Here is a 12651-nt window from a genome sequence, read left to right on the forward strand (position 1 = left end):
GTGTGTGTGTGTGTGTGTGTGTGTGGCTTACCTTGGCTTGCAAGTGCTCGGGATCACTAATCATGTTCATGATCTTGAAATTGTTTTCTCCTTGCACAAGCATCAGAGTGATTTGTTTTGCATCAGCAGGGTGGATTTCTGCTACCAGTGGAAGCAAGTAATCATCTGCAAAGAGAGAGAGAAAGTGTGTGAGGTGTGTGAAAGAGCGAGAGAGAACAGAAACAGAGGCATCTGATCAGGTAGCATGGGTGGTGGGGCTCAGACTCTCTATGAACTGATATCAAGTACTAAAAACAAATGCAGTTGAAAGCAGGAGTTTGTAGATGTTTTCAGTGGACATGTGATGATAAAAGTGGAATAAAATGCTAAGCTGGAGAGCAGGAGTGTATACGAGCCGGATGTGTGTGTGTGTGTGTGTGTGTGTGTGAAATTCACAGGCCATCGTGATCTGGTCATCTAAATCTGCTAACTCTAACATATAGATCGTCAGCCTCTTCTGGGGTGGTGGAAATTTAGGTACATCCTGGGAACACAGGATATTATTATTATTATTATTATTATTAATAATAATAATAATATTACTACACAATATAATAATCACACAATTAGATTAGTACCATAATCCTTCATACACTATCTATAGCATGTAATATTAAGCATGCAGAATATTGTTATTGTTGTGTGTGTGTGTGCTTTTTGTTGTGTTTTGGACCTGAAGTGGAGCCGGAACTCTGATTTCTGAGACAGCTTCCAGAGTTTCCTCTGGGGCAGCTGTCTCAGTAGCTTCCACTGGTGCAGTTGCTTCTACTGCTTCCACCCTGTCATCTGAGGCCACTCTCTTCACTGCTTCCACAGATCCCTCTGAGGCAGCTGTCTCAACAGATTCCTCAGAGTTCTCTGGGCCAGCAGTTTCAACAGCTTCCACATTGTTTACTGGGGCAGGGGATCCAGCGGCTTGGACCATCTGTGAGGCAGCAGTGTAGACAATCTGGCTGATGTCCTCTGAGGCAGATGCCTTGGTGCTTTGGACAGTGTCCTTTGTGCAAGGTGTCTTAAGGGTGCTCCTTTCGAACCAGGGAGGCAGCACTGGCTGGCGCAGTTTTGGTGGTACATTGTACAGTAATGGTGGGGCTCTACGCAGGCACTTTCTGTGGATGGTGTGGTCAATCTTCTTGATAAATTTGCGTGCCTCGACCTTGGGCTCCTCAGCCTTGTGTGCCTCCACCTTGGGCTCCTCGGCCCTGCGTGCCTCCACCTTGGGCTCCTCGGCCCTGCGTGCCTCCACCTTGGGCTCCTCGGCCCTGCACACCTCCACCTTGGGCTCCTCCCAAGACCTGAAGTACTCGATGGTGCTGTAACACAACAGAGAAGCTGCACTAGGAATCTAAACCCTGCTGTTAAAAGTTATGTCCTCGACAGCAAAATTACCACCAGATGTTGACTGAAATACCCTCATAAGACCAAACAAATCTCTGTTTCGACAATATAAAGAGTTCAATGCAATTAGTTTAAAAAGGAATGTAAAAAATCCTGATATCTGGCTGGTAAAAAGACACTAATTTACATGTGACTTACACTTGGCGGTCGTTCAGGAGTTTTCCGTTCAGCCGTTCCGCCGCCTCCGCTGACTCGTACTGAACGTACCCATAACCTTTTGATTCCACAACCTGCAGGAGAAACACAGCGTGTCAACACACAACAACACACTAATCATGAAACACAGATATTCAGCTATTCAGATATATATATTCATATATAACAGCTCAAAGCTCGAACCTTGCATGACACGATCCTCCCGAACACAGAGAAAGTGTCAAACAGGGAGGTGCAGTCAATGGACCAATCAAGGTTCCTGATGAATATGTTCCCTCCCTTGATGGGCTTGGCGGTGGGTTCCCAGTTAGACCACATGACACGCATGGGTCTCCCCAGGAGGATTTCAAAACTGAACATATCGATGGCTCTCTCAGCTGAGGGAACAGAAATAAACCATTCATTTTTAATTAAAGTCTATTATAGTCTATATATAACTCATCCAAATATCTTTTCATATCTTTTTAGTACCATTTAAAACATGACCATATCCATATAGTAAAACTATAAAATACTACAGAAGTTACACATGTAGCCTTAAATCTGCTGCAAAAACAGGTAAGAAACAGTGTAGAAAAAAGAAAAGGTTTGTTTTACCGTCATCTCGATAGCGAAAGTTGACGTACGCGTATCCGAGAGGAGAGCCGGTCTTCCTGTCCCTGCAAATGTGGACAGATTGGACGTGTCCTGCAGGTCTAAATCTATTAGAAAGTATCACCTCTGATACTTCAGGGTGAAGATCTTTCACAAACAGTGCAGCCATAAAACAGTATAAAACAGTTAAAAGTGGTGGAATACTGCTAAACGCTGTAAAATACTGCTAAACTCAGTGAAACCGCTGCTAAATGGTGTAAAATCGCTGTTACACAAGGGGCACTGTTTCTCTGTCAATAGCTAAAGGTGGTCTGAGGATGGTTGCTATGTACGTCGTCAGGTGATGTTCAGAACAGAATTCAGAATTCTACATGATGCCAGTTGGTCACATGACCTCATGACATCATGTAAGCAGTTAACATTAAACAGTTAAGTTCCAAACCCCAATAATGAATCCAATTCAAAATGGCTTTTAATATTAATATAGAAACACTGTATAGGCCTGGACAGGAAAGAGGCTGAGCTGCAATTAATCCCCAAAAAACATTCACTGACTATATTTTCAATGCATAGATATTAACCTAACGTAAACACTACTCTTTCAAGCTGCATTTAAACTGCATTTTGGAAGGTCAAACTCCAGGACACCATTGAAGGTCACTATATGGAGAAAAATCTGAAATGTTTTCTTAAAAAAACATCATTTCTTTAATGAAGAAAGAAAGACATGAACATCTTGGATGACCAGGGGGTGAGGAAATTATCAGTAGATTTTTGTTCTGGAAGTGAACTTCTCCTTTAAAGGATCTGCTGCTAACATCTTGGTGCCAGATACCACAGCACACCTTCAGGGATCTAGTAGAGTCCATGCCTTGATGGGTCAGGGCGGTTTTGGCAGCAAAAGGATGACCAAAACAATATTAGGCAGGTGGTCATGATGTTATGGGTAATTGGTGTAGATTTTTTTACTAATTAATGAACATCTTTTGTGGTTGAGTTGCATCCAATATCGTGGAACATCACCGAAGCAAATTATCCACATTATTCCAGTTATAAAGGATCATGATCTCACCAAACTCTTGATTTTTTGCTCTTAAAGTTTTAGACCAAAATCTAAAACATATCCTGTTACTGAAAATAACACAAACAAACCTTATTAGAAAAACACTAAAACTGGAGACTCCTTCCAAATATATTACACATTTCCTCATGAAAAGCTTCAACATATCACCAGCCACACCCTTTTTATTAACGAATGAATCTGACCAATCAGAATCAAGCATTTACAACATTACTATAGGATACTGTAGCTCTGGAACAAAGCTGCACTTTTTATCCGTCACACACAGTTTACACAGATAGACTGTATTATTTGTAATGATGCTATAATTATCACATCAGCCAAATCAGGGTTCTCATACCCACCACATAAAGATCTTTTTCTCTGTCTCTCTCTCAGTATGTTTTAAGTACGTCAGGAGGAACAGTTTCAAATGATCAATTTTATATTTGGTCAGGCAAAAATGGCGATATACCTGTGTTTGCACAAAACACAGACTGATGCAAAGAGAATTTTCCTCAGACTTGTTAAATCAAGAATTTTAATTGATTTTAATTTCTACAGAAAGATGAATGATGTGAAGATGTTTGAGACAGTGTGGTGTCATGCTAATGCTCTGTGCTCTGTAGCAGAAGAGAAACCCTGCTTTGCACCAGAGCTAAACTAAATCCACCATTCACTGATGTGTCTTAACTTAATTTATTGAAATATTTTAAAATGTATTTATTGAATTACTGAGTCACCCTGATTTTACCACATATTATGTGACTTATGTGTAAATAAAAGGATTGTAAAAGTCAAAGTCTCTCTCTTTCTCTCTCTCTGTCTCTCATGGATAAGGACACCAGAAGAAGAAGAAACAGCAGCAACAAATAAATGACATTGTCCCCTATTCAGGGCTGACCACAGTTTAAAAACCCATACTATGACGTCCTTCAGTTTTCGTGACACGGGTAAAGAAAATAATTGCTCAGTTCGATTCTGTGTATAATGACCCACAGGCATCGGGCAGTGATTATATATTTATACAAAAGCTGTACTTTTGTAATAAAAAGCATTTTTATTATTATATGTATGTTATATTTCTATAATGTATATTTTTAGCCTTTATATATTTTTATTTTACTCCTGCTTGGTCAAATCGTGGTCGTCATGGTTATGTTCAGAGTTGTCCAATAGAGGGCAGCAGAGATTTTGTCGTCCCCCCCCACCATATATACACAGGTGTATTTGAATAAATTAGAATATCATCGAAAAGTTGATTTATTTCAGTAATTCAATTCAACAAGTGAAACTCTATAGTATATAGATTCATTACACACAGACTGATATATTTTTTATATATTTTAAGTGTTTAATTTTTGTTAATTTTGATGATTATGGCTTGCATCTAATGAAAACCCAAAATTCAGAAAACTAGAATATTACACCAATAAAAAGCTAATTAAAAAAATGATTTTCAACACAGAAATGTTGGACTACTGAAAAGTATGAACATGTACAGCACTCAATACTTGGTCGGAGTTCCCTTTGCATGAATTACTGCAGCAATGCGGCGTGGCATGGAGACGGTCAGTCTGTGGCACTGCTGAGGTGTTATGGAAGCCCAGATTACTCTGATAGCGTCCTTCAGCTCTTCTGCGTTGTTGGGTCTGGTGTCTCGCATCTTCCTCTTCACAGTACCCCACTGATTCTCTATGGGATTTCTATGGGATTTCACAGGGTTTGCTGGCCAATCAAGCACATGGACACCATGGTCCTTAAACCAGATATTAGTACTTTTGGCAGTGTGGGCAGGTGCCAAGTCCTGCTGGAAAATGAAATCAGCATCTCCATAAAGCTGGTCAGCAGAATGAAGCATGAAGTGCTCTAAAACCTCCTGGTAGATGACTGTGGACCTGATAAAACACAGTGGACCAACACCAGCAGATGATACGGCTCCCCAAACCACTCCCCAAACTTTACACTGGACCTCAAGCAACTTTGGATTTTTTGCCTCTCCTCTCTTCCTTCAAAGTCTGGGATCTTGATTTCCAAATGAAATGGAAAATTTATTTTCATCTGAAAAGAGGACTTTGGCCCACAGAGCAACAGTCCAGTCCTTTTTGTCCTTAGCCCAGGTAAGACACCTCTGATATCGTCTCTGGTTCAGGACTGGCTTGACACAAGGAATGCGACTGACTCCAGCTGCAGTCCACTCCTTGTGAATCTCCCCCAGATTCTTGAAGGGGCTTCGTTTCACAATCCTCTCAAGGCTGCGGTTATCCCTGTTGTTTCTGCACCTTTTCTATCACACTTTCTTTCCATTAAAATTTCATTAACGTGCTTGGACACAGCACTCTGTGAACATCCAGCTTCTTCAGCAATGACCTTTTGTGTCTTACCCTCCATGTGCAGGGTCTCAATGACCGTCTTCTGGATGTCTGTCAAGTCAGCAGTCTTCCCCATGACTGTGTAGCCTACTGGACCAGACTGAGAGACATTTAAAGGCTCAGGAAACCTTTGCAGGTATTTTAAGTTAATTAGCTGATTAGAGTGCGACACCATGAGTCTCCAATATTGAACTTTTTCACAATATTTAAATTTTCTGAGATACTGAAGTTTGGGTTTTCATTAGCTGTAAGCCATAATCGTCCAAATTAAAAGAAATAAACACTTGAGATATATCAGTCTGTGTGTAATGGCTCTATATAATACAGCAGTTTCACTTGTTGAATTGAATTACTGAAATAAATCAACTTTGCACCTGTATGTATATATATATATATATATATATATATATATATATATATATATATATATATATATATATATATATATATATATATATATATATATTAAGCCATTAGATATTTTTATTTTACTCTAATTGGTCATGCTTGGTCAAATCATGGTTGTCATGGTTAGAATTGGATCATTATAATTACTCCCTCATCATCATCATCATCATCAGTGGTGAGGAAGACGAGGAGAGAGAACACGTGCTATGTACAATCGAGGAAAACACGTGAGCTTCCTCCAGCAGTGTGTATGTTCACATGTGAGCAGTGTAACACTTCAGTTCAGGTTCGTGATGCGGTGTGTCGTACCGAGACGCAGAGGTTCCACTCTTGAGAGAACTTGCTGTCGGGGAAGTCATCCTGCAGCGTGAGCTCGGACCGAAAGGCGTCTCGATACTGACGGAAAGCCAGAGAACTCAACAGGTGACTCTGTCTGTGGGAAAAACGAGACTTCTCACACTTTTCCAAGAGCTCAAGAACGTCCTGGAATAAACAAACAGGAAAAAAATACAGAGATTTTATAAACATGCGGCGTTTTTTGGTGACAGGTATATTAAGTGTGTGTGTGTGTGTGTGTGTGTGTGTGTGTGTGTGTGTGTGTGTGTGTGTACATACTAGTCTGCAGGTGAGTCCCACCACAGCTACAGGAGCCTGAGCAGACTGAGAAACATCCAGCAGGTTGTACAGCAGCGTCTGGTTCTTATGATGAGCAAACAGATCAAACTCTTCCAGGATGAAGAACACTGGCTGACTGCTGCTTTTATCACCTGCAGACAGACAGACAGGGAGGAAGACAGACAGGTAGACAGGCAGATAGACGGGCAGTCAGATAGGCAGGCATGTGGGCAGGCAGGTAGGCAGAGAGGTAGGCAGGCAGACAAACAGAGAAACAGACAGATAGGTAGGCATACAGACAGCCAGGTAGTCAGACAGACAGGCAGACAGGTAGGAAGACAGACAGACAGACAGGTAGGCAAACAGGAAGACAGGCAGGCAAGAAGGCAGACAGGAGGGAAGATAGACAGACAGGTGGGCAGACAGACAGGCAGGCAGGCAGGAAGACAGACAGAAAAACAGTTAGACAGGCAGGTGCACAGACAGGCAGACAGACAGACAAACAGGTAGGCAGGCAGGAAGACAGACAGAAAGGAAGACAGCCAAGAAGGAAGACAGACAGACAGACAGACAGGTAGGCAGGCAGGCAGTCAGACAGACAGGTGCACAGACAGGCAGGCAGGCAAGAAGACAGACAAACAGGTAGGTAGGTAGGCAGGCAGACAGACAGGTGCACAGACAGGCAGGCAGGGAAGAAGACAGACAGGCAGGTAGGCAGGCAGGAAGACAGGCAGGCAAGAAGGCAGACAGGCAGGAAGAAAGAAAGGAAGGAAGACAGGCAAACAGGTAATGGCAGACAGACAGACAGACAGGCAGGAAGATAGACAGACAGGTGGGCAGACAGACAGAAAGACAGACAGGTAGGCAGACAGGCAGACAGACAAGAAGACAGGCAGGCAGACAGACAGGAAGGCAGGCAGGAAGACAGACAGAAAGACAGACAGGCAGGTGCACAGACAGGCAGACAGGAAGACAGACAGACAAACAGGTAGGCAGGCAGGAAGACAGACAGGAAGAAAGACAGGTAGGTAGGTAGGTAGGCAGACAGACAGACAGACAGACAGGTGCACAGACAGACAGGCAGGCAAGAAGACAGACAGACAGGTAGGTAGGCAGGCAGGCTGACAGACAGACAGACTGGGTTATCAGTTACAGTAATATCACTCCCAAGTTTCTCTCACATTCACTTCTTTTGAATCATGTGATGTTGCCGCTCCTGTAACGTCCCAGCTGTATACACGACTCGAGAATTCCAGGAATACTGGAACACACACACCAACACTTTGTCTCCTACGACGTTCTCCAGTTGAAGCTGGCGTGTGATCTCTCTCAGAGCGATCCGGTCGTCCATCTGCAGCAGACCTGCACGAGACACGCGGCCATGAACGGAGCCGTGACTTAAACCAGCAGCCTCTTTTAAACACACGCTCTTTTACACAACACTCACTGCTCAGGTGAACCTGCAGGACATTCATCTTCACCTCCTGCAAGTCCAGCAGCTCTCTCAGAGCACAACGTAGCAGCTACACACACACACACACACACACACACACACACAACAGCTTAGTGTAAAGTACATGTGTGTATCCTAACCTAACAGAAGTAGCACACAGACATCTTCGTACCATGGTTTTAACAGATCCACATGGACCGATGATATGCAAAGAGTTACTCTCACCGTGAACCGCTGTCCTCCTTAACAGCTCCAACAGGTGCCTAACACACACACACACACAGAATACATCATACACACACACACACACACACACACACACAGAATACATCATACACCTTTACAAAATATAGGTCTTAGCAGACACCTCATATAAAGAGTGCATTCTGTTCTAAAAACCCACTTGTACTTCGATTCCAAGCCCATGGGTTTACCCTCAGCACTCTCTGGACCTTCAGACATGAGAAGAACAATTTTAAAACAAAGATTAGCATGCAGAGTGCAGACGACAGCGGATAGTACTTTAAAATCGATGTTTTTACAGCATACTCCAGCACTTCCTCTACAAACATTTACACACATATCTGGGTGATTCTCACGAAATCTTGGTTTTAAAAATTTCAAACATGAAAATTTTAAAAATGCTTAAATTAACGTTTTTTTTTTAGACATTAGCAACAAAGTCTGGAGTGTTTGTGAACATTAATTTAAAAACTTTTACTTACCATTTAACACCTTTTTGAACATAATTTCCAAAAGTCCTAAAAAATCTCATTACTGCAACACTGTGAAAACATTAACACTGATAGAAAAGCAAATACATTTTCACAGTTTTAAAAATGGATTATTAATAGTCATGCACAGTTACTTCAAGTTCTGAAATAATATTTATTTTTAATTTAACAGTTTTTTAAATTTTGACGGATTTCTCTCATTACCGCAACACCGTCCACAATTTACAAACATTTTTTCTTTATATTTTGAAGAAACCTGACATTTTTTCAAAATGACGTGACAAACCTGAGAGAACATCATTTTAAGATTCTGCACATGCATTTAAAATCAAAGTACTATATCTCTATTAATTAAATTAACATCTAATAATCATGAGTTTCAGTAATGATATATAGGTTTCAGTAATGAGGTTAATTATTTGGGTAATGATAATAAGTATACTAGTCTGAGATTTATACTGAGCCTTGTATACTTTTTCTTATACCTTGTATAAGAAAAACATTAAAACAGGAATAAACAGGACAACATTTCAACGTTTACCTAAAAAACATGAAGCATTTTACCATGGCACTAAAAAATAACTGACCACTGTCTTTTTTTCTTTTCATGTTGCTTCTTAGTCAGCTCTTCAGTTTTCTTTATTTTTCCAGTTTGTTTTCGTTTTTGATTCCTGGAAGCGGAAAGAAAGCATTACATTAAATTAGTCTCATAACATGGGGAAAAACATTTTATGTATACATCATCATATAGTATAGAATTGATGCTTACTCTGTGTGTGTGAGTGTGTGTGTGTGTGTGTGTGAGTGTGTGTGTGTGTTCTATACTGGGCCTGAAGTTGTGGGGTGGGGTAGAGCTTAATTTTAGTCTTTGAAATGAATTGAAAAGTAAAGTAAAAAAGAAAATAAAAAAAACAAACAAATTACTAACAGAAGAACAAATAACTGTTTATTTATTATGTAATTAAATTACTAAATTATAACAAAATTGTGCAGCAAATTTATTAGGCTGCTGTCACTTTAAGAATCACACGACCTCCATGCCTTAGTGTGGCGGGAATTTCCCCCAGTATGAACAGTCCACTCAGTCCAGCACCAAAGTCCTGTTATAGTAGTGGCTAAAGGGTTGTGTGTGTGTGTGTGTGTGTGTGTGTGTGTGTGTGTGTGTGTGTGTGTGTGTGTACTCTCATGTACATTTCCTAACACTGTAGGGTGTTTATTGCTAATTACACCTGCTGTAACATCTCCAAACCTAACCTCTCTCTCTCTCTCCTAACCTCCCTCTTCTGTACTCCTCCAGCAGTTCTGGGTTTCTGTAGAATTTTTCCCTGAAATTTGTCACCCTAACCTTTGCTAAAGCTTTTTTTCACACTTGCTGATTGTCTACAATGAAACAAATCATAAAGCAAAATATCAACATTTAGGAAATTTGAAATTAATATTAAATTCATAAGAGATATTTAAAGTTCTCTTTACCACAACTGCCCTTAAATGGTTGCGGCGTATGAGAATGGTGTGTTGCGGAGGATGAGGTGCCTCAAGATGTTTTGCTAACAATAGAGAAGCCATGATGGTTTTACTCATATATATATATATATATATATATATATATATATATATATATATATATATATATATATATATATATATATATAGAGAGAGAGAGAGAGAGAGAGAGAGAGAGAGAATTTATTTTTTTAAATTCATGATTGGCATGGATATGGAACAGAATAATATAATACATGAGACCATTCAGCAACGAATCTTTATAATCTTTATAATTGCGCTACCACCGTTTTGTCACAGCGGCGAGAGACTGCTAGTTTTGTTCCGGAAATTATTCATTTACTAATTAAGCACTGAGCGGGAACATGCACTAGGAGAATATTTAGAACAAAAGGCCACCCTGGCAGCGGTGGGATTTGAACCCACACCTCCAAAGAGTTGAAATGTGGATTGGCTGTCCATATCCTCCACCTCCTGTTGAAGTGGCTTGTTCATATGAACTTACAGCATGTGTGTCCAACCAGCATGGGAATGCAGCCCAAGGTTGTGAAACACTTATGCCGAGTTCACACTGCACGATTTTCAAAGTAGTCGGATCACTGTTGTTTTCACGCTGCACGACTGTCTGGGGGAGCATTCAGTTGCTGCTGTGTGGCGCATAGCGGTAAAGAGGAAGCACACGCACGACAAGGGTGGGACTGGAACCTATGCGTGCAGAGCACAAAGGATTAGCAGTCCATCGCCTTAACCTCTCAGCCACCTCGTCAGGGGGCAACGCTTCCAAGGAGCCTTGTCAAAAGCAGGGGTTTTCTAATGGCGTGCGGGCTAGGAGGCTACCTTTCAATGATTTGTAGGCAGGTATTGAGGCATGCGGTCACGTAAACTGAAGGGTGCAGGCTAAGCATTCAACGAGAACCTAAGAGTTCTGTAGCATCCTAGTTTTTTTGCTCTCGTCTCAGACCAGGGGGCTTTCAGATCTTTATCCTGCACCATTTCCACGTTTTGCTGTTTTCAAGTCTGAGGCATAAGTTGCAGAACTGCGCAGGTTGACTACACTGCCTCCAGCTGCCGAAACCCGGGATTAAACCAGGGACCTTTAGATCTTCAGTCTAACGCTCTCCCAACTGAGCTATTTCGGCACCTCTACCAGGCCTCTCCCGTATGTGTGAGTGATCAGGTTTTTGTCGGCACGACTGCGCACCACGTCCAGACCGGCGAGGCAAACTTCTTCAGAAAGCGGTAGAGCTTTTTCCTTAAGGGCATAGACAGAAGGTCCTGTCCAGCAGAAAGCAAGATGTACTTCATTGTACTGATTGGAACTGCTACATAAGTATCGTGTTAACTAGGGCATCTACAGATTTATTTGACTGCAAACAAACAGTAGCATTTACATTTACAAGATTTATCAGATACTTTTATCCAGAGCAACTCACATTTACACAGCTGAGTAGTTAAGGGGTAAAGGGCTTTCAAGTGAGCAAAAGGGTGAAGCAAGTGAGCACAAGGCTGAAGGCAGGAAGTGATGAAGGAGTCTTCTTATAGGTTGCATGGAGTCAGCTGACCAGGCAGGGCATGGCACCAAGTAGACTGGGGGAACCAATTAGGCTTCTTCCTAGACAGAAGACACAAACATCTCCCTAAACAAAAGAAAACACAGAAGTAATACCAAGAGTAGGGAGGAAACCAGAGTAAACCCACACTAGCACAGGGAGAACATGCAAACTCCACACAGAATGACCCCTGCCTGTTTAAACCCAGGATGTGAATCCAGGATCTTCTTGTAGTGAGGTAACAGTGCTAACCACTAGGCCACCGTACTGCCCCCAGCTTTCACCTTTGCTTTTTGCATTGGTAATTGAACCCTTAGCAATTGCCATTCATACTGAACAATTGGGAGAGCTGGTACAGTTCACAAAATCTCAGAATGATTTTGCTCGCTGGTCAGCTCTCCCCATTTCTCTGGCTGGTTGTTTAAACTCAGTAAAGATGAACATTTTGCCTAGATTTCTGTATTTATTTCAGTGTGTTCCAATTTTTATATCTAAAACTTTCTATCTAAGACTTCAAACCAACACATCTCATCTTTTATTTGGAACAAATGACCAGCCAGAATCCCCAGGGAAATACTTTAAAAACCAAACTGCCCTTCAAAATTTCTTATTTTACAACTGGGCGACAAATATACAATCTACACTGTTCTGGTTTCAGAGTCATTTCGGACTCTGTGATTGGGTCCCAGATTGAGTCAGTGTTGAAGAGGGTTCTTGCTCCCCAGTCTCACCATCCTGACCAGCTGCACTACTGTGTGGTCCTCTTACT

General features: G+C 41.4%; 2 protein-coding genes and 1 non-coding gene across 3 annotated transcripts; all 3 read right to left on the minus strand.

Moving 5' to 3' along the window:
- Positions 1 to 1571: 1571 nt before the first annotated feature.
- Positions 1572 to 2356, minus strand: LOC131350237 (polyadenylate-binding protein 1A-like). Its single transcript, XM_058385433.1, has 3 exons — positions 2191 to 2356; positions 1777 to 1970; positions 1572 to 1667 (listed from the first exon to the last, which is right to left on the minus strand). Exons 1-3 carry the CDS (start codon positions 2354 to 2356, stop codon positions 1572 to 1574), a joined length of 456 nt encoding a protein of 151 aa, XP_058241416.1.
- Positions 2357 to 6130: 3774 nt separating this feature from the next.
- LOC131350239 (origin recognition complex subunit 4-like) lies at positions 6131 to 8557 on the minus strand. The gene is made up of 6 exons (XM_058385435.1): positions 8499 to 8557; positions 8268 to 8358; positions 8090 to 8165; positions 7901 to 8004; positions 6643 to 6825; positions 6131 to 6510 (listed from the first exon to the last, which is right to left on the minus strand). Exons 1-6 carry the CDS (start codon positions 8555 to 8557, stop codon positions 6310 to 6312), a joined length of 714 nt encoding a protein of 237 aa, XP_058241418.1. The 3' UTR covers positions 6131 to 6309.
- A 2841-nt stretch (positions 8558 to 11398) lies between these two features.
- On the minus strand, positions 11399 to 11471 carry trnaf-gaa (transfer RNA phenylalanine (anticodon GAA)). The gene has a single exon. It is a non-coding gene; the product is annotated as a tRNA-Phe (tRNA).
- Between the last annotated feature and the right edge of the window lie 1180 nt (positions 11472 to 12651).

The sequence above is a fragment of the Hemibagrus wyckioides genome, unplaced genomic scaffold (genome assembly GCF_019097595.1).
Source record: "Hemibagrus wyckioides isolate EC202008001 unplaced genomic scaffold, SWU_Hwy_1.0 Contig29, whole genome shotgun sequence".
NCBI classification, from domain to species: Eukaryota; Metazoa; Chordata; class Actinopteri; order Siluriformes; family Bagridae; genus Hemibagrus; species Hemibagrus wyckioides.